At 42.4% G+C, this 22,613-nt stretch overlaps 1 protein-coding gene across 20 annotated transcripts in view; it reads left to right on the top strand.

Annotated features, from left to right (window-relative positions):
• Positions 1 to 22,613, top strand: part of FGGY (FGGY carbohydrate kinase domain containing) — a 325,624-nt gene that overhangs the window by 170,102 nt on the left and 132,909 nt on the right. For 10 of the 20 annotated variants that reach the window (XM_056356585.1, XM_056356584.1, XM_056356576.1 and 7 more), the window contains one exon: positions 21,672 to 21,884. In XM_056356585.1, the coding sequence (XP_056212560.1) occupies positions 21,684 to 21,884 (201 nt within the window). In that variant the 5' untranslated portion in view covers positions 21,672 to 21,683. Of the gene's footprint in view, positions 1 to 9,504; positions 9,641 to 13,165; positions 13,211 to 16,688; positions 16,807 to 19,405; positions 19,541 to 21,442; positions 21,562 to 21,671; positions 21,885 to 22,613 lie in introns of those variants that run through there. The other 10 variants (XR_008824735.1, XM_056356590.1, XM_056356587.1 and 7 more) reach the window with 9 other exon arrangements.

Genomic DNA, 22,613 nt, shown 5'->3' with positions numbered 1-22,613 from the left:
AATGCTTGCAATACCAAATTGCAAATATTTTTTACTCTGAAGGGTTTGATGTTGCAAAAACCCAAACCCCTCCATATATTTTAACTGCTGTACATTAGGCTTCCTCCTTAGCATTCATTTGGTTTTGGTTTGAAGCCCAATACAGGCAGCAGCTTGGAAAACAGTCCTCTAGCTCAAGATGGAACAGCTGAAATCTTAATTCTGGAGGTCTTTCTTTTAAAGAGTGATATTATTCTTGGGTCAAAATTGTAAGTTATTCAGATCATGGTATTGGTATCAATTTTCAACAACATGAGAAACTCAGCGACACAAATACACTGAGCTAACTTAGAACGTACTATTTTATCAAAGGATGATAAACAGTCACATCCACAGCTCTGTCTGGGATTCCTTTCCCTTCACTGACATATTAAAACAAAGCAACTCTCAGCATATTTTTCCTCCCATACCAAGGTGATGTCCTAAAGCTTGGTGCTGAGTAAATAATTCTTGGATGGGTATTTTTTAAAGGCTGAAAAAGCATGCAAAATAGATTTTGATGAAACTTTGAGCTGCCAGTTAATTTAAAAGCCATAAAGCAAAGGAAAAAATCTGAGTAAACTTGAAGCATGGCACTAGTGGATCAGATTGACTGTAATAGGTGGTCAAAAAGGTTTTATTCTGGAGGTTTTATTCTGGAAAACTTGCTTCATTCAGTAAAAGCTTCTTCTCTCTCCTTCCAGTTCTTCATAGTTTACCTTTCGGGGGGGAGGGGGGGTGGGGGGGTGGGGTGGGGGGGGAAGGGGGAAATGTGCATTACAGCAGAAGAATCTACAAACCAATGAGTGGACAGAGTTACAGCATCATTCCCTTTGAAGGCAGTGAAAGAGAGTATGTATAGAGGTGTTCCTCCCTCCTCAAACCCTGTCACCAGTTTAGGGGGATCTGTAGAGGCCCCTGTGCTCACAGCAGCCACATGTAGCTCTAGCAGGTAGTGTGCCCATCATGGTGGAGTTGTGCCTGGCTCATGGGCTCACTTCTTAGCTGCTGTCCCTCAGTGGCTGGGATTCCATTGAGGGAAATGTCTGCAGCCCACGGGATAATTATCTGCCATCCTACTTTTCCAGTCCTGTATCTCTCAAGATGATGACTTTCAAGTGCATGTCATGATGAGGGGGACAAGGTGTCAATTAGAATATCCCGTGATATTTCCATGATTACTGCATACTGTAGGTAAGGAAACTGTTCTTGTGTTTGGATTGCGCTCATAAACAATGATTCTGACAGTTCTTGGAGAGGGTGGAGTTACATGCACAGTCTCATAATCCTCCTACTTTTGAAACAATCAGACGTAAAATAGCCTAAAATAAGAGTGCAGTTACCATTTATTTCCTTCCTCAGTTTTTTATCTTGCTGTATAATGACATTTCATAGCGGTGGCTGACAGAAACGGCAAAAATGTACCATTTTTCTGATTTTTGTTGTGTCTTGCTTTTTATTTCACTTTCAGTTTTCCAGACTGGTCAATGATTAAGTTCATTAAAGCTGTGATTTCTTTATCATTGCTTAGAAAAACAAACGGTAAAATCCAAAGGTTAGCAACTAGAACGTGATTTTAAAGACGGCTTAAAGCAGTTCCATTCTGCTGCTCGTGCTTAAAACTGACTGGAGCAAACCCTGAACTGCAGCTGTCTTCTCCACCAAAAGGTTTTTAAACTTTTGTACACATATTTTTACATATGTTTTAATTTACTGATAGCATTTGCTCCATTTGGTTTATACTAAGGCTTTACAATTGTCTGATTAGTGTAAGAATGCAAGTAGGAAATTTAAAGTGTACCTTTGGTTGCTCTGTCTTTTTCCATGTTCTTTTTAATACTATGTCAACACTCTAAAGGAGTTTGCGATGTGATACACCGAATATTCTGACTTGATAGAGAGCTCAGCATTGGCTACATCATTTACCAGTTCACTGTTGTCAAAAGCTATTGCATCCTTCTTCCCTCTTGACCTAAGCTTGATTAATCTTTCCATAGTTTCGGTTCTGATACAGTTTTGAAACAGTGTTGATTTTCCCAGGAAGCCTTAAAAACCTAGGCATCTGCTTCATGCTGTTTGGGCAGCTCAAACATCTGCAGAGGGAATGGAATAATCTCCCCCAGACCTCTGACAGCGTCACATTTCCACTATTTGCAAACCGTCCCTCGTCACGGTGCCCGGTACGTGTAGGGCTGGCAGGAAGAGCTGGGGAAACTCCTGTTTTCTGGGCCATGACCTATGAAGCCGTATGATTTTAGGAAAGACCAGGTTAGCTCCAGGAGGAGGGAAGCGTTATAGCTCTTTTTCTCTGAGGCTGCACAGAAGTCAGAAGTTTTCAACATCAGTGAGAGCATCAGTGTGTATATTCTGATTTCCACCTGTCATGCAAAGCATAAATCCAAAGCAGTATGTGAGATCAATCATGCCCAAAATATTTGAAGTTAGGTAAAATGTTGGAGCATTAACATCTTAAATTTTTCTCCAGAGTCCTGTGTGGTGCAGACATTCTGTTAATTGTATATTACAAGCTCAGGCAATACATTAAGTTTGGAAAATAGATTTATATAACAAAGTTGAAGCAGAATTAAGTGGGTCCACAAATATCGTTCTATTCATGGCTGTCTATAATTGTTCCGTTACATTTCTTGGGGTTTTATCTTGTTTTGCTGTGACCACCTACTGGCAGTGTATCTGTAAGAAAAGGAAAAAAAGCAAGAAGTTCTAGCGCGTAAGACGTACAAAATAAATCCTGTGACGTTTTTTAGTATGTGAATATTCCTAAATGCCAGACTAAAACATCCCTCCAACGGTTTCTTTTACAGACTTCCCTTGTTCCAGAAACTTGGCCTGAGTTAGGAGGAAACCCCATAACTGTCCCTTAAAAGCTGAATTGCATCAGTGTGGGTAGGATGTTGGGCCAAATTCTTTAATGGTGTCATTCCATGAAAATCAGAAATACTACACCAGGGCTGAATCTGCCCTGTGGTATAAAATTATCTCCCTAGAGGCAAGACTTTTGGAAACAGTCTCATATTTTAATTATAAGCAGACAATTTGTTTTGGGTTGTATACAGAGCATGAAAATCTAACTGCTGTAGGAACTAGCTTCATATATGGTGATTTTATTCCTGTTCATAGTGCTGTTTGGTTTATTTGTGTATGATTTTGAGGTAGCTAAATGATCCCACAAACTTCTTTTTATGTAATTCAGTGACCCCCTCTTCAATTTAAGATTTTAAAGATTACAGTGCTGGCTTTAGAACATCATTTATACATTTTGCAATGAGTTTAAAAGAAAAGTTGCCTGTTGTTTGTAATCTGGGAAGTACAGATTCCTGTATTACCCTTGGAGAACAGACAGTTATATTTTTTACAAATTAAGAGATGCTGATGGTACTTGGCCTCCCCTGACTGTGTTCACTGGTTTCTGAATTCAAAGGGCAAAACAGGATCTGCCTTTTGCAGCAAGTCCCAGGCATGGCAACAGGACGTGCTGCTTGAAGTGTGGTTAAGATTTCTTCAACCTTTCTCCACATTGACTGGATTTACATCACTGTATGATATAGCACCACTGTGACAAACTGCTTCACGTAAGCTGGTCCTATTCTATGGAAAAAGGCTTGAAAGCATGTTGCAGAAAAATATTTAACCTCTGTTAGTTATTTTTCCTGCGATGTAAGGTATTGTGAAATTTAAGGAGCTTGACAGATTTTCACAGCTTGGCTTGTGAAATTCATTTCCAGCTCAACAGATTGTGATTTCACGATTTTGCACATCTGGACTTTGGCACAGGGCTATGATGGAAGATGGCTCTGGCAAATCTCCCTTCCGGACAGAGCAGGGCAGTATGGCTGCTCCTGGCCGGTGAGCAGCCCCGTCCTGCCTGTGAATTGTAACTCACCTGCCCTCACCTATGTAGTTTCTGCTCCACAGGGCAAAGGCTGCACAGCTGTAGATGGCCTTGACATTAGTGGTCTCAGGAATTACTTGCATCTAAATGTTAATGATAAAGTCATATTTCTAATCTTTAAGAATTAGTGTAAAGGGATATGCAAAAGTTGCAGGGCTATCTGCACTGTGTATTCACAGACTGAATCTGTGCTGGGGAGCAGACAGAACATTTTCACATGCTGGTAGCATGGATGGGTACAGCAGCAATGTGTGCAAAGGCTATTGAGCACCCCACTGCTATGCTGCAGCAGTGGGCATCTTCTCTGGCCAAGCATTTCGGGAGGGGGGTCTTATCCTTAACCTAATCTGTGGAGTTCTGGCAGTCTTCCCAGAGGAGAACCAATTGAGAAAACACGACTTTAAGCCAGAATTTTTTCAGCATTCACACCACAGGAGGGCTTATAAAGGTGGCAAGAGTCGTGCACATTTTCCCTTTGTGTATCACTGTATGGCAACAAAGTCATCCTGTTTTCCCACTAGGATCACACAGTGTCACAGAACTTCACTTACTCTTATGGCATTGGCAGTGTGGTTTCAAATGAAAAATCCCCGTGCTGTCTGGAATGCTCAACTCTTGGGTACCAGAGTCCGAAAACATCCTGCCTGCTGTGAACGTTAGGAAAACAGAGCAGCCCTGACTCAAGTGCCAAGTGGTTTTTTGGAAGGCTGATTCCCCTGAGAATAAAGGATATGGGTATCCAGCCAAGAGGGCAGGCAGGAACAGGCCCAGGGCAAGACACTGGAGTTTTGGTGGAGCCTGAAACATTGTATGCTTGTTTGTGTCGGCTTTGGACCTTTGTATTAAAAGGTGAGCTACCCAAAATGTAAGGAAACGGGTCAGAAATTGATAAAACCTGAATTATTTTTGTAGCTATATTTAAAGCTGTGTAAAACAGAGATTTCCCTTTTTGACTGCTCTCGTATCTAAAAGTAACTTAATATCTCTGTTAAAAACAGAAAAAGTCCCCCAAAGGAAATTTCCTTTTTTTGCTATTGTACACTCAAAAATCCCTTCTTGTCGTTGCATAGTATTCAGTTTGTTTTTACTTCCCTATTGCCCTGTTTGAATGAATAAGCCTGGTCTAATGACACAGTAAGCATTTCATCCAAAGTATTTCCCAGCTTCTACTTCCTATACCGGTGTTATACTGCTTCTTAAAAATGAGATTGAAAACCACCCTCAGGTGCTTGTCTTAACTGCCTAAGAGAGCATGTGTTACATGACCCTTTATAAATCTTTTGTTCCCTTCAATTGCTATGCTAATCAATACCTAAGTAAGTGGAATTTTTGAATGCTCGAAGATCCATTTCTGCTTCTGTAAGTAAAACAATTTGCTTACCTGCTTGTTTTGCTTTGGTACATGAATTGGTTTTAGATGAAGTTTTCTCCACAGAAATTCCTGAACATGCCACACATAAATGGGAAAAGTGCAAAAGGGGAGAAGGTTGTATATATAGATAGATTTTGCATTATTAATTTCTTCTGTATCTTAAATTTAGAAAGATTTGAGAGATAATAGATCAGATCCCTTCATGGCTTTGTTTCCAGTGTTGCAAAGCAGCTCTGTAGCCAGCATGGCTAGTCTCTAAGCTTCCACCTCCTCTGAAAAACCGTAGGTAATGTGAAGTTGTCCTAACGATGCTGCTTATGCCACCATTGGCCTCACTGAAGGATACTGGATGAGATATGCCCCGACAATCTCTCTTTTATCTGTGCTGAAGTTTGGCACTGAACCTGCAGAAGAACTTTTTTTTTTTCCCTGCAGCGGTAGTTTCAGTTATGAATGTGTACCCATGCTTTCCAACTTGGGGCCCAAAAGAAAGTCCCAAAGCCATTTCTGTTCAGCCTCTGTGGCTGACGTGCACCCCACTGGACTGAAAGATCTTGCCTGGTATATTTGAGAATCCTGAATCACTGGATATAGAAATGCCAACAATTTTCCCACTTATTTATTTTTGCGAAATGCCCTGTTGACTGCAAAGCTAGGCCCAGCATTTGCATTTCCAGCATGGTTATGGTGAGTAATTCAGCAAGAGATCCTGCACGTAGTTTTCTGCTGGAGTGTCTCAGTTATGTGCAGGTGTGCTCCTGCAGTGACAATGGTTCGCACTGCCATTCAACAGGAGGCTGGGATGCTGGGCCAGGGCTTGCATCCAGGGAGGCCAAGAGGCGTTTTTGTGGTGCTATAAGTGGAGCGGGACTGAATCTTTATTTCCTTGACAAGGCTGGAAAATGTACGTTCTGTCTCTTTCCCCTTCGCACACATATTCTCTTTTCTTTATAGAATAAGTCGTTTGTCTTTATCTCACCATTCACTTCTCTCTTTGATTGCAGTTAATGGAATTGTCACCTTTATGTACTCATGTTCCATTTCTCAACCTGTCTGGACTTTGGCCTCGAAAGGTTACCACTGCTAGTGAAGTAATATGATTGAGTCTTTTTAGACAGATTTATGCAAGGTTTCTTCTCCAGCAAGTGTCACATCTAGTCTAGTACTGAAAAAGAGAATATTTCAAAGATGCCAGCTGTCACCTAAAACCACTAAATTGTTCTGCATTGCTGGTTGAGAGGACTGCAGGCCATCTCAGAACAATGCTGATTTATGCTACCTGAAGCTGTATCCCTACAGCTTGAAATATGGGCTTTTGTTAATAATGAAAAAAAGAATGTTCCTGTCACACAGAAAGCACATTTAAAATGGAATTTGCATTAGTTACTCTGTAATAAAAAAGCAAAAAGGTATATTTTAAAGTGAATCTGTCCAGAATCTTTGAAAAAGAAGTTATTTGAAACAGTAATATCTGAAGCAAAACTACAACAGCCACACTCTAAAGAGAAAAAAAGCGGTCATGTGTTCTATATACATGAATCCATAAGGTATTTTCAAGTTTATAGAAAGATTTTGAAATTGTAGAGGATTCTCTGCACACATATCTACTCTTCCCATATTTGATACAAAGCACAAATTAATCATCATTATTCTGCACTAATATAACACCTCTTAACCCTCAGCTTTCAGAATATTTCAAAGGAGTAATGAATTAAGCCCTATGTGGTCTTGGGAATATGTGATAATCTAACTTTGATTCTTTCATTAAAGAAAACAGCATTTTCAGGGCTTTGATTTTGGAGGCTGGAGATCTTGTAACTGTTCTTGAAAATATCTTCATTTGTCACCCCCTTGGAAAGAAACCATGTGAGTTCTAGAGAAGTAGAATTAAATGGAAAAATGTAATAAGGAAAAGTTAATACATTTGTCTGTACTTACAGCCAGTGGAGGTTTTTGGTGTTTTGATTGGGTTTTTGTTGGTGGTGGTTTGTTTTTTTTTCCTATTTATTGGAGCAAAAAGACCTGGATAAATTGAGGTACTAATGTGACATAGATGTAAAAAAGGCAAAAATGATCCCTGTCTGTAACTAAAAGGGTGCATAGGGAATTATTATTGTCATTGTACAAGTCACTAGCAAGATGTCGTTTTGAACATCATGCGTTCTGTTGGGCGATGATCACTTATGTTCAGAAAAGATGAATTCTGACTGAAACAAGTGCAGAGAAAGCTTATTAGATAATCCAAAACTTGCTGTTATGAAAGAAAATGTAAATGGTTAATGTTTAACGTGGCAAAACAAAAGTTAAGAAGGGATTTAAATGGTGTCTACAGATACACTGTGAGAGGAGAACAACTATTATTTATATTAAAAGAAAGTGTCAGCAATCTCTGAATATGTGGAGGACACAAATAATGCAATTAGTTTTTAATGAACAAAGGAATATAATTCTGGAACGAAACAGTGATGAAGGGAGATAGCTGAGAGGGTGAAGAGCAAGAAACTGGAGCTCAGCATGTGGATGGAAGGGTTTATAGGATTTGATTGCCAGAGATAGTAGAAGCACACTCAGTCCATTTCTCTGGGCTTCATCTTGCTGCTTTTCAGTTGAACAAAACACTTTAGTATATCCACAGTCCAAGTATTTTGTTTTGGGTCATGGAACTAATACGAAACAGCTTGTTTGTGTCTCTGAACTCTGTACTTTCTCTCCGTGGTGCACTTCCTTGGTCAGAGAGGTAGACTACGCTAGGGTTTGTTCCCATGGGCCAGCCTGCCTGCCTGCCTGGACGGGTCTGACTCAGATTGGGATGTCTCAGGAGAGAGAAATTTGCATCCCACTACGAAGAGGTGCAAACCTCCCAAGGAGCAAAGCAGAGCATGAGAGCACGTACTCCCACCATGCAGTGCGCTGACTTGGAACTGCAGGCAGGAGGGTGGTATTTTTAAAAAACGTTTTACCTATTCAAAGCAAGACATTTGGAGTGAAGCAAGAAAACTCCTAATACTTCAGTTTGGGTCTGCTGTCCTTTCCTACCCTGCCTAGATGCAAGTTATTCCCAATGGAATGTCGATTTTCACCCAGATTTCAGTTTTGTAGAAGCAGTGTTTTCCATCAGAAAATCATTCCAACGGAAAATTACTAACTGGTTCTAATACGAAGTGACTAGCAAAGCTCTCAAAATGATTCAGTGGCAAAGCTGGAATGAGAACCCACAGCTCCTGACCACGAACCCTGTGCGCTAACCACGAGACAACACTCATCTTTCCCTGAGCAAGGTTGTTCCTGCAGGATTTCTGCCTGGGCCCGAGTGGGAAAACTCAGACCATGTTGCAAGAGAGCTTTTTGCTACAAGATTTCCTGCTGTTGAATACTGGGGGGATAACGGGAAAAAGTCCCTGGTAGCTCCCTGGGGCCTCTTCGGAAGGGTTTGGACATGGCGGGAAGGTGAGGGTTTTCACCCGCGGCTGCCGAGGGGCCGTGGGGGCCGGGTGGGCTCCGGCCCTGCCACCACTGGCCTGCCTGTTCAGGGGACCCCTCTGGGGTCCCTACGGCCCTGTCCTCCCTCCATTTTGAGCAACCCCGAGCTAAACTCAGGGCTTATTCCTCCCATCAGGAACCTTCTAACTTTTCACGTAAAGCTCCCAGGGTAACCACACGCAGAAAATCTAACTCGTGGCTTGCAGTCCTGTTTTATTTATTTAAGAAGTGATTATATATTTATGGGTCAAGGTGGGAGGATGTCCTCAGTCCAGACATACTCTTCGGCTTGTTTCTTTGCATTTATTCTTCCCTCGGTATTTGACATGGTTTCTTGAACCGCTGAAATGCCAAACGGTCCTGCACCCCCCCGTATTCCTGCACTTCAGGGCAGCGGGGCTGCGGCTGAGAAATACGATTTAGCGACAGGCCCTTTAACAAAAAGCGCCAGCCCCTCTCCTTGTTTCTGTTTTATTCGCTTTTAAATAAAGGCGAAATACGATTCCCTTTCCGAGGCAAAGCCCCTGGTATCAGTTGAATTCCTGACAGGGCCCAGCGCGCTCGGCCCTCCCGGGCAGCCGACACTCGGCAGGTCCCGCTCGGCGCCCGGGGCCAGCCCCACGCGCGGGCCCCAAACGCGAACCAGATGCCGGCAGCGGCCGGCGCAGCCTTCAAAGGCGGGCGGGGGAGCCGGGCCGCTCCCGCCCCCCTTCCCGCCCGGGGGGGCGGCGGCGCAGGCGCGGGGGGAGCGCGGCCCGCTCCGCTTCCCGGCAGCGGCCGCCCGGCGGGAAACTGCCCTGTCAGGATAAGCGCGGTTTCCCGCGCCCCGCGCCGCTCAGATAGTGTTTCAGTGGGGACAAGTAAGTGACTGACGCTCGCCAAGCGCCGGTGGCGAGTGGCCGCGGCCGGGCGGGCTGCCCTCCGGCGGGGCCGCCCCCTCAGGGCAGCGCCTCCCTCAACCCCGCGCGCCGCCGGCCGTCGCGGCCGTTACCGGGGGCGGCGCGGCCCTGCGAGGCCCCGGTCCCGCGCCGCAGCGAGCACCTTCCCCGGCCGTGAGGCGGTGCTGCGGGAGGCGCCCCGGCGCGTTCGAGGTGGTGGGTTGCCGTTAAAGCAAAACCCCCAGCCCAGCCCGGCCCGTGGTGGCCTGTGTAACGCCCCGCCGCCGGCGGGCAGCTCCCCGCCACCCCCCTGCCGCGCCCCCAGGCCCCTGCGGCCTGTGCAGGCCGCGCGTCCCCTCAGCTGTCCCAAATGCCCCGCAGAGCCTGGGGTTTGTGTAGCTGGTGGGGCATTAGAGGATTTACATTCCAGTCTCCCCACTTGGCTTCCCCAAGTTTGCTTTTACTGATGTTTCCCAACGGCACAGCCTATCTATAACACCTGAATTTAATGGGAATGGCTCTGCCTTTCCTCACGGTCCCTTTGTGCTGACAGGCCCCGGGCAGCGCAGGGGTGCGCAGTGCCTGGGGGGCACCTGAGTTTTCGTGGGGCTGTGGCGGGGCACATCGCTCCCCCCCGCAGTGCTTCCTGCAGGCCATGGCGTGGGAGTCACCATCTTCCCCAGCACCTTTCCCTGAACTTTAAATGGCAGCGCTCAGGTGACCTGACGTAGGCAGATGGGACGTTCCATCACATATGCTTGCCTAATCAACCGGATCCCTGGGAGATTTCCTTAAATGTAATTTTTGCCATTACGCAAGTTGGTAATTTCCAGTCTTGTATCTCTGGCACAGGTATTGCTGGCACTGGTATCTTCTCACTGCTTGCTTCCACTGCTGCCTCCTGCCTCCTCTTGCAGCTCTGCTTTCTCACACCTTTGCAGTGCTGTCTCCTTCACATGGCAGTTGCTCCTGCATTCTCATAAAGCTTGTGGGCTGGCATGGAGCCCACCTCAGTAACCTGGTGGAGTTTAATTGTGGGAGCTCTGCTCCAGACCTCTGCGTAATGGCCATGTTCTTTGCTAGTGACGTGCTCTGCACCAGTTAGGAACTGATGACCTTGCAGATTCTTTCTCTGCTGAGGTGCCTGGGACCTGTTAGTTCAACAAATTTAGCATCAGCGCTTCTTCTCTGGAAGACACTTAAATTTCAGGGAAGGAGAAGAGAGGGCGCTCTCATCTCTGAGGATCTTAGAAAGGAATAAACAGAAACATTACTGTGAAGGTGGTCTCCTCGTTTTTCATCCTCACCTAGTCCCTCATCCTCAAAGACCATTTGCTTAATTTATTGAAATTAAGTTTTTTTCTAACTGTACTTAAATATAGTACAAAAACATACTGAAATTTTAAAGTGCCTTTAAATGTTAATGGCTCCTTTCCTTCAGGAATATGTGCTGGCATATGGTTAAAAAAAAAAAAAAAGCTGTTTGATTTTTTGTTTTTGTCCTGAGAAGGGTGCCTTGGATAGGCGGATGAAAGAGGAAGACGGGGAATTGGGTTCTTACAGGGACAGCTGTTCCCAGCTGTTAGAATCAGACCAGAAATAAATACATAGTGTCAGGAGAGACTAAATAAACTAGTACTATGCTGAGAAGTATTCTTAGCCACTTCTGTTACTCTGACCTGTGTTTCTAACAGTCCTCAGCTAAATTAGCATTTTAAAATGTTGGTTCTCTTAAAAAAAGTCTTCCTCTTCTCAAATAAGGGCTCTTAGCCATTTTGTTGCTTGTACTTCCTTAATGAGTCTATCTTCTCTTTTTCCATGAGGCATTCTTCCTTTAAGGTTTCTTTTGATTCTGTTAGAGGTTGATCTGTTTCCTGAGAACTAGCAGATTTACAGGAGAGGATCAGGTTAGCTCTCCTGTATGTTCCTGTTTTGTGTCTTGGGCTTTTCTAAGGTCATGTTGAAATTTTTCCCTGATACCTGCCACTGGAATATCAAAGAACTTGATGTGCAAAATCGACAGTAGTGGCATGGCCTGGGTAGAAATGTTTCTGAGTGTCATTTTCAAAGGGAAATCGCTGATCAGCTTTGTTTGGGGTTTTTTTTTTGACTTTTGTTAATACCTTCTGGCTGGTGTCTTGAGCTGCCTTTGGTTTCCCCTCTGCATTTCCATGTGTGAAAGGGAAAGTACTCAGACTGTTCATAAATTTTGAACTGAATTTGTGACCTTCAGCTGTTTGAGGCAAGCAAGCTTACAAGCTCTTGACTTTTGAAATGTTTTGAGAATGTCGTTTAAGGGAACTTACAGAGAGGTGTTGGCCTCATACCCTTTCAGGCTTGTCTTTGTGGGAGTTTGAAATTAAGAGACTTATAAGATCATTAAGAAGGCAGATTTTGTATTGATAAAAACAAAACAAACAAACCCCCTCAGCTGTGTATCTAGGCAGAAGGAAGAGAACTCACTGGGTTCAGATGAATAGATGTGCTGCTTCTTTCACCGCAAAAACCAAGGGGGTGTAGACATGTCACGCTTGTATGGTCTATAGAGATCTGATTTCTGTGCAGGTTTTGTGTTTCTTTTAATTTAAGCAAAAGTCCAAGCTCAGTTCCTCTTAAGCAGTTGTGACAGGAACTTCAGGGCTAGTTTTTTTGGAATTGCAGCCCAAATAAATGTTTAATTTTAAAATTACAGATTACTTAGGGCTGTCATTCTTCTCATGCTCTTACTATGCAAGAGTGAACAAATACTGTGTAGTAAACTGTGGATTTGGCTTATAGACACGTTTGCTTCTGGGCTGAGCATCTTGAAAAAAGTGGTTTACAGCATGTCTTTAAAAATTGATTTCACTGTTGCATCTACTACTGGCCTAAGTGTTCCAGTATCTGCCAGGAGTAATTATAGACAGTTGGTTCAGATGTTGCTTAAAAGTGTAAGTCTTGATGGGAAATGCAGTGGATTTCAGCCAAAATGCTAATTTTGATGTTTTGTCATTTTATAAAACTGTGAACTCAGAACAAAATTATTTTTATACTGATTTGCTGATACGTAATCACACAGCTAGTGCCAAATCCAATCTTGATGCAGCACTGGAATCTAGAGATGTGATTAGAATATCGACATTAACCTAAGTTGGCTAATTTGGTACCCACAGTAGCACAATGGCTTTAAATACCCAGGATTCCAGGTAAGCATGTGTACCCTGCACTGAAGCTCATGGTGCTGAGGCTGCTTTGCTCCCGGAATGCGGTTTAAAGTTAGTGTGTATATGGTTACATGAACTGTAATTGTGCCTTTTGAATTGCATTCTACTTCAAGTTATATTTTATAGTTTAAACAGATATTTTGTAAATTAACAGTATTGTGCCAGGGATTTGTTTACTGTATGCTGCTTTTTTTCGATGTGTGTGTTTTGTGGTTTGGGTTTTTAAAATTTTTTCCTCCATTTCCATTATAGCATAGAAGACAATGAAAAAATACAAAAGTCACAGTACAGGAGTCTGCCTCTGTTTTACAAGCAACGAATGGAGATTGTTTTTTCTGTCCAGCGTGGGGTATGTCAAAGTGATAAGAGATGCAGGCATAAGAAAGACCTTCTGTAGCATTAGGTTAATAAGCTGATGGATCCAACCACTTGGATCCATCAGTCATTTTGGAGCCTGTTACCCTCCTTTCAACTAGTCATGAAGCTATTACAGCTAGAATTTATGTAATAATCAGATGGCATTTTTCCCCCCCTCACAGTCAATGTAAACAAGATAGTGTCTTCTTTCAGAGCTTAAGCATTCTGCAGTGTCATTTGGGACATGTCTGTCTGCCAGATCATTAGTACAGCCTTTAGGGATGCATGCAGCTGCGGTGTCAGAGGAGGGAATGGAACTAAATAGGTTGGTGTGCACGAATTGTATCGGTTGCTGTTTTCAGGGTGTGGAGAAGAAAGGGTGCTGATATATACCCTCTTTTAATTCCTTTGGTTTTCCTGTGTGAGGATTGTGTCTTGGCATAAACTGGTCAACATTTCCTCTGCTTGACAAATTGTAGGTTATGGCAAGCGTTCAAAATGCTGCAGCCGTGTGAGTGCACCTGTGATGTTCACAAGTGTCGAAGAGTTTAATCCTGAACTACTAATATGGCTGGGATTTTTGCTACTGACTTTAATGGATGCAGAATCAGACCCTGCTTTTGAAGTGATGGTCCAGTCCAGGCAGGGCCAAGAGAGCCTTGGACGGAATTGGAGCTGTTGGGTTTCCTCAGTAGCATGAGGAAACAGTCTTCTCATTTTGTGTGTTCTGGTGGCTCTTTGCTCAGCCTTCCTTTGCCTGAGAGCTCCTCTGCAGCTGTTTCCTGCTGTTCCCGGTGTTGAACAAGCAATGGAGCAGAGAGCGAGCTGAACTTGTTTCTTTTGTGCAGCATAGTTACAGGCTGGGGGACAAACGGGGCAGCCCAGTTTACCACTGTGACGTTGATAATCAGAGTGAGAGAGCTGCTCTGCCGCTGGCCTCCCAGGCTGTCTCTGACCAGGCAGCCTGGCTGCTCTGCAAGGTGTGCTGTGGCATTAGCCTTGTGCCTGTTGCAGTGCAGAGCCTATCAGGGCATGCAATAACCACATGGGTACCTTGATCTTCCTTCCAAAGAAAACCAGGGTGAGCAGTAGCCTTAAGTCTTCTCCATGCTCATAGTTGGGAGGAGTTCCTGGGTTCTTCTGTTTAGGCAGACTTTGGGGGCCACTGTTTTGGGAAGTACCTGGAGTTGGAATTCCCTGGCCTTTCATAGCTACCTCTCTGCTCCAAAGCAGCACCTCTCAGTTGATAACAACATGTTATTTTTCTACTGTAGGCATCTCTGAGCAATATTTCTACTTGCCCAGAGTGGTCTTGAGATTGTTACTTGCTGCTTAGTAGTACTTACTACTGCATTGTATTATGGTACTTATTATTGACACATCCCTGACAGTTGGAGAGCAGAAAAAATGCTTTTTGACTTAACTGACCCTGTTAAGATTGTGAGCTCAGCTCATCACCCAGGGTCTGTAGATAGCTGCAGTGAGCCTTCTGGGGGTGAGTCAGAATGCCATGTAATCATGACTGCACAGAGAAGGTAAATATGGAGCAGTTGCTTAATGTCTGTAGCTCGGGAACCTGAGCACATCAAACAAAACTAGCAGGTGGCATGCTCAGAACAAATGAAAGGGCTTTTTCTTACATTGTTTACACAGAACTTTGTAACTTATTACCACAGAAGTTTGCAGTTACAGAAGCTTCCCTGGATTCAAGAAGGGCTCCAACAAATTTGGAGAGGAAAAAGCTTTCCAAGTCTGCTAATTCTAAAGATAAAATTTCTGGCTCAGGAAGTGTCTCTACTATAGATAGCAGGAGGAAGAAGGTGTCCTGGGGAAGTATCACTGGATGAAAAGGGCAGGCAGGCATACGCTTTTCTGATGGCTTCTGCTGTTTGTGGCATGATACTGTACTAACTGGACCTTTCTTATGACCCAATACAGCCATGCTCTTCTCTTTAATTAGGGTCCAGAATGCTGTTGCTCTTATGCTCATGCCAATGGGACTATGGACTGTATCACCCAGTATGAGATCAAGAGAGGAAGTGGAAGGAGAGCGTCATTCTTCTGTTTTAGTACAAATCTCTTTTAGAGCAGATTATAGAGAAAAACAACTGTTGTACATTTAAGAGCTTGATATTTGTTGACAACGGTCATGCTGACATCTTTCTGCTGTTCATGAGTGAGATACCTATGTAGGCAGGAGAAGCTGAAAATAAATACATTTTGGATCTCATTTCTTAGAATACTGTCTAGTCATTTTCATCTCTGCTAATTAGTTACACCAGGATAAACTGGGATATATCTTGCTTTGTATCAGAGCAGGTGGAAGTAGTTTGGCCTGAAAGTATTTAAAATACAGAAGATAGAAGTAAAGGGCAGAAGGCAGCGATGAAGTAATAGCTTTGTCTTGGACACTGAGAGAGGGGAAAAAAACGATATGGAGAGACATTACAGAAGATTAGTATGTAGTGAATTATTTATAGAGAGAAAAAGAGATACTAGAAAGTAGTATAATATTTTCAGTCCTGTGGTGGAATTTATTGAGACTATGTTACAGTGTTGAGGGGCCAATTAGGAAGGTTTTGGTGGGACAATCTAGGTATTACGGGATTGGGAGTTGGGGTCTGATTCTACTACTAAAATGAGGTCTCTCACTATTTGAAGACGGTTTTCCTTATTATAAGATGTGAGAAAGCTCCACCGGCTTTACCAGAGAATGCATGAAATAATCTAGAAGTGTTTTGTTTTGAGTGAAGAAGCATGCTTTCTCCAGCTTGGGATTTTTTTTTTTTTATTCCAGTTTTGTTATTGTTAATACAGCCCTCACATTCCTAAGACACAGATCTCCTGCATGTACGTGTTTCTGTTTTGGGAAGGGAAAAGGGGAGAGGAGGTGTGCTTTTTTTCCTTGTTTTTGTTTTGTTTGCTCTTGGGTAGCTGAGAAGTAAATGCTTGTTGATAGTTATAGCATAGTCCCTTGGGCATTTAGGGGTATTATTCTATATTAGTCCCGCCCTTCAACACAGTGTTAGAATTCCCCATCTGCTCCCACTGTCCCACACAGATATGTGCCACCTTTGTCTTTTCACATCCAAACAGGAATTAAAAAACCTGGAAGAGGAAGGGATGTTCACTGTCCTCAAGAAGAGATTGCCACTCTACTACCACCACTTTTGTTAGTTTACTGAAACCCTAGAAAGCCAGCAAAGTGCCAATATAACGTCAAAAGTGCTTCTTTTGTTTTATCTCCTTTCTACAAGTGAAAAGCAGCTTTTATTTAACACATTTAGACCTTTTCACACTAGGATTATGAAGCCTAATTTGAGCCTGTTAATCTTTTTCTTGGTAATCCGTAGAAAAGTACAGCTGCACTACTAAAAACATACTGTTTATCCATGATTGTTGGGTCTGGGCAGCCTGCAGCATTCCAAAGATCAAAGTTTACAACAGATGTGCCAGTCCTTCATAATTCCTGGTTTTTAAGCAGATGGTACCACAAAATCTATACTTGCTGCTGATAAATTCTTCTGCTGAGCTGCGGCCTGTGTGCATGGGAGTGTGCAGCCTTCCTGTACAGTAAGTTTAACAAAGGTACGTCCTGGCAATTTGATAACCATGAAGTACTGTAGGAGAGACTGAGTTTAGTAGTTAGTTGTAATGAGTCATCTGGTTACTTAGTCATTCCTTTCAAATTAAACAATGTTATAGATTTTTTTAAAAAAAGAAATATTTTTGCAAATGACAGTTTCACCCCTCCCTTTTTTTCATTGCCTATGTGGGGAAACTAGCACATTTGTTTAAGGATAAACTGGGAAGTCTGTGGTTTCCAGCACACACATTTTGAATAATATTTATACAGACTATTATTTAATGAGCCATATAAATATTTATCATATGCTGTAGTCCTTTGATCATAAATGGTTGTTTGAAAAGCCATTCTATCCCTGCTGTGATTTGCAAAGAAAGAGGCCATTGCTGTTTTAGTGCTTGGAGGGAATTTTGGCTTCTTGTCCTTGTCTTAGCAATTATAGTCATGGGCTAACACGGTCAAGCTGGACATGTCTTTAATTTTTTTTTTCTCTCTCTTGCTCTGTCTCCTTCTGTTTGCAAATCCAAACAATAAATTGTTAATATGAGGCCCTAATTCTGGACAGGCAAAGCTCTGTCGAAGTTTTGGAGGCTTTTTTTTCTTGGCTGCAGGAAGCTGGGCTTCCTGATTTAGATAGATACTTCAGGGGTGTAGAAGGTCAGTGATACCATCAGCACTGCTTTCTGCTGCTTGGGAAGGCCATAAACTTGCATCACCCATACAACAGATATTTTGGTGTCTTGTTAGGAGTACTGTGTTCGAGGTATTTATCCATCTGACTGGACCTTTTTATTTCAATTGTTTTTCTGGTTCGCTGTTTTCCTCATGATTGTATTGACTGCAGAAGTTGTATGCTAAGAATCCAATTTGTATTTTTGGCTACAAAATCCAAAAGAGCGTTTTCTTTGCACAACAAAGTTTTCTTTGCACATGGCAATGAAGGTTGGCGTCCAGATTCCAAAGCAAGGGACCTTGTTCTACCTTTGAACTCCATTAAAGAGTTTCTTCCTTTCTGATTTAGAGCTTCTTCTTGTACCAAAGGAATCTTCTGTAAACAAAACTGAATGACAACATTCCTTTTTTAATTCTTATTAAAGTACTTTGGCTAAATATTATCCACCAACCTCACTGCTGTGTTCTTAGGTTCTCAAGAAAGACCTTTAGGCAGAGTCCCTAACTAGTGACACTTATGACCTAGAGATGATAGTGCTTTTTCTGGATCCAGTTGACAAATAGGTGGCATACCAAGAGACTGGTATTCCAGAAAATCTCTTGGCATAAAATTATGTTTTTGCAAGCAGATCCGATCCAATCAGAGAGATGCTATACTTTGAACAGGCTGGGTAACTTAGTGCTTGCTGTGCTTGAAAAAAGGATTAATATTTACTTTTAGCCTTTTTTCATAAGATATTGAAATTTTGCTTTATAAATCTAGTTGAGCTTTATTCTGAGAAAGACCAGCTAAAATTGGTTTGTTGTTCTTGGTTTTGGACTCTGTCATTTAACTCTTTCTGATGTCCACTGATTTACAGAAATAAAATAGTGGATATGCTTAGGCTGATATGTACAGCTTGAGCACGTAAACAAACTGCTTCCTGCGCAGGCACTCACACATGCACATCCTCATTGCTTAGTAAGGAAAAAAGGAAAGTAAACATTACATGGGCTGACTGGGTTCCAGGTTTCAAATGTTTGTGGGAAGAATCCAATGCAAAGCCATAATTTTAAGTGCTGAGTAGGAGGTACTATGAGCTTCATTCTCTAACATCTGTTAAGCTTGTTCTCTAAGTAGCAAAAACACGTTAATGAGCTAAAATCAAGGCTGCCATAACAAGAAGAGAAATAAAAATTTAGAATAATATTGTGCGCACGCGTGTGTGTGAGAGAGAAAGAGGCAGGATGTAAAATACTCCTTTTGCTATTTGTATTTGGTGAAAAGCAAGTAAGAAAGACTTGCCTATGTAAAAAAAAAAAAATTCTGCTTTGCAGCTTGTGGTTTATTCTCATCTTTTTATGAGTCAGCAGCTAAAGGCGGTGCCGAAATAGGGAAAAAGAGGGAAATTCGTGAGATAGTATCAGGAACAGTCTTATGCAATTTCTTTATAGTAAAATTTCATGCAAGTAGCTAGCAGCATCTGCAGCCAGCCTTTTAAACTTTGAGGAGATGGAGTGCAAAATTAAAAAGTGAACATCATCTGTTGCAAAGAATGTCTTAAAACTGCTTTTACAGCCAAGGGCTAAGAGGAATGTGGAGAGTGCTGTAAGTATCCCCAGCTGACAGATGCAGTATTAATCACTGATATCAGGAGAACTGTCCTGTCTGTGACAGAGGCATTAGCTTTTGTTAGTCTGACCAGGTCATAGAGCCAGGGCCAAGAAAATAAAGCGAGCTTTCTTGCCAATATTCCTAGGTGTTAGACTCATGGCACACCATTATTTTTAGCTGATTGCTCATCGCTTGAACGGATGACCTTGCTTAACAAGATTAGTGTGGATTGCACCTAATCTACTGGGCAGAATCAGTATGCTGAGAGAGAGTAGTTGGTAGTTCCATCAGTACTGCAATATGCTCTGTAACGCTGATTTTTTTCTAGTTTCTGATGTTGTTAGAAGCCAATGATCTGTGCAGCTTCGTGTAGTGACCCCACCGTGGTGCATGCAGAATGTGGTGTGATGGCTGCTTTGGTTTGTACCGGGTGGCTTAGGAGCTCCAGTGATGGACAGAACTCCCTCATGGTAAGGCTGTCAAAGTGAAGAATGAAGAAATGGTCCCTGCCCCCCCGCAGCCATAGTCTAAGCATGAAATGACAGGTTCAGGCTGTACAAAATGATCGTATGGGACAGGTTGTGATAACAGATCTCCACAGACTATCCACATTTCCATGAACCATTTACGGAGTAGGATGAGGGGAAGCTGGGTAGGTTTCTTATGCTGTTTTAAGTGCAAATGAAACTTTGTCCTAATTCAGGTGTTACGCTGCTTAATTATTATCTAGAATGGTGCTTGGGCTTTTCTGAGATAAGGGACTCCCTTTTTCGTCTTTACTTGACCAGCTGCCCATCAAGAGCAGTGGTTACAAGGCAACCATAGATGTCAACAGCTACTGACATTGTGCCACCACTATGTTCAAACTGACACCCAAGGATAGATCTTGACCTGTACTCTGGATGTTTCTGGGGGGTGGGGCAGGAAGAGGTCTAAAGTTGAGTATCATTTCCATTACTATATGATCAGCTATTATTGTCTGAAGGTAGAAAGAGGACTTTCACCATTTTCTGTTCCACTGCTTTTTCTATCAGGCTTTTGCTACCCTTTGCCACCAAACTCAGGTTATTTTAAAAAAAAAAAAAAAAAAAAAAAAGAAATGCGAATAATTTTATTGTTCTACTAAGCGGTGCTTTCCGAATCTTTTCCCCTTTGCCTGTGCCCTTCCCTCTAACCAACTCATCCTCCATATACAGAAGTAATCCAGGTCACTTCTTTGGGGGAGATGGGCTGGTTTTAAGTGGAGCCATTTTGGTGCTCTGTAAATACTGCGTATTCATGACATTATAATTGATCTGTTCATTTTCTGGAATTCAGAAGCTACGTGTCAGCTGTTTTCATGTGTTCCCGAGGCCTAGTGGGTTCATACAAGCACTGAACTTGATACTTGTCTGACATTTCATGATACTCTGTATCAGCTCTTAGTACTCTCCCAGCTTGATTAAAATGTAAATGTTAACTATTAATTAAGAACAAACTGTGAGAAATTAAGTACAGTGCATTTGTCACTGTATTAAATGTCAAATAGTTAAACATAATATGGTGAAATAAGCAACACATTGTGAATAATTAAATCAATTAACTTCACTTTTGTTCTTGTAGGTTGTCAGATAATGGGCAGAGATTTCCTGGGATGCTCTCATAACACATTTTCAGCTTATTATTTTCTGAGTCTTTAAAATTGTGTGGATTGATGATGGATAGCTCTTAAAAATGTAATCAGTTTGTTTCTCGGGTGTTTGATGGTTTGGTTGTTGGTTTTTTTTGAAGGGCTCCAAATTGGATAGTATGTACCAGATTGTCATTTAGTTATTTTAAGTATCAGCATTACAACACTTTTTTGGGAAGGGGAAACTGTTTTCAGATTCTGCAGAAATTCAGCCTGGCTCACTGTCTCACTCAGCAGTAATATTCCCGTCATTAGCTGGTTGGCTCTATGGGAGGCAGCGGCTCTTGGCTGCTGGTTCCTCTTCAGGTCAGGGTTCAGTGGAGCCAGGCACACCACCCCTTTCACTGCTTCAGGAGTATAATTTGTTTGCCTTGAGGCAATGACATTATCTGTGGTGGTTCTTGCTGTCTTGTCCAGAGGTGAATTCAACTTACCAGGCATCAGCAGCTTCCCCATCTGCCAGAATTCAGAAAAACCCAGGAGTGTCTGGGTTGAAATTTCCCTTCTGTGTAAAGCACTAGCCCCTCATTGCTGCTGAGTTTGGAACTGTACCCTTTCCTTCCCTTCCTGTCTCCTTCCCTCTTTTTCTCTTTACGTAGACGTGGTACTGCATGACTGCTGCTCATTTCCTCGACTGTGTGAGTGCGTGGACTTTATCATAGCATGCATATTCTTACGGGCAAATTTGCAACTTGCTTTTCAGGTGCTTCTGTGCCATGTGACTTAAAAGCAAACATTTGAAGAAAAATGGTTCAACTAGTGCAAGATTTGAAAACTCAAATTAATTAAAAAATACCAAGCAAAGAGTTGCTGCAAAAAAGAGTTAGTAAGCAAAGTGCCTGTACAGCATCACTCCTGTCCTGTTCAGCGCAGTTTTCCATCATCAGTCATTTTATCTGTTCTTAACCTCTTTTTTTATTTTTCCCCAACAGGTTTTATTAAAAATGAACAGTAAGAAGCAAAGTCTGGTAAAATACTATGTTGGAATTGATGTCGGGTCAGCAAGTGTTCGTGCGGCTTTGGTAGACAGGTTTGGGACAGTAGTGGCACATGCAGATCAGCCAATCCAAATTTGGGAGCCCCAACCAGACCACTATGAGCAATCCTCTGCAGACATCTGGGCTGCTTGTTGCTCAGTCACAAAGGTATGTGAAGAAAAACAAAATGAAGGAGATGTGTGCTGCAGGTAGCTCTTCGAGTTTTGAAAGTTTTAAGGTCTTCCAGTCACTGGCCTTTACCATTCAGTTCTGTGCATGCTGTATTACTGTATAATTTGTAACCGTCCTTGTGCGTTAAAGGCACCTTGAGGATACAGCTGATGTAGCCTCATGGCATCTACTAGATAGGTGAGGAGCTGAAGGCCAGAGCGATAGAAGCTTGTGCTACAACTGAAAATAAATTCCTTTGTGCTGTTAGTTCAGGGGGATGACTTAGCCACTGCCTTCAGGATTCACATCTGTGGGGTTTGTTTCGCTGGAGTATATTCTAGCCACGAGACAGTTCTTTGAGGAGTCAGGGTTGCTCAAAACCTGGTACTGCTGCATGTATTTAAAGATTTGCATTGTGCTGCACTGGAGTCAAAGGAACATTTATACTAGAGAAATCGTAATCTGGTTTATGGATGGTGCCTAACAACTGTCACCTGTGATCTTCATTATAAGAGGATCCAGTATTATAAGATTAAAAAAAAAAATAAATGTTTGTGGATAGTATCAAGCATAAATCCAGAATGAAGTAAACCTCACCATAAGAGAGAATTTGTATGTTCTGATGCAACGATCTGCCCATACATGCTGGTGGTAAAAGCAAATTAGTGACCTTGCTTGGCAGCGCACATGTAGGCCATTTCATCTTTCTTAATAAAGCCCCAGCCT

The sequence above is a fragment of the Falco biarmicus genome, chromosome 11 (assembly GCF_023638135.1).
Source record: "Falco biarmicus isolate bFalBia1 chromosome 11, bFalBia1.pri, whole genome shotgun sequence".
NCBI classification, from domain to species: domain Eukaryota; kingdom Metazoa; phylum Chordata; class Aves; order Falconiformes; family Falconidae; genus Falco; species Falco biarmicus.
Note: the sequence above shows the minus strand (reverse complement) of the source record. Positions and strands in the feature narration are given on the sequence as shown.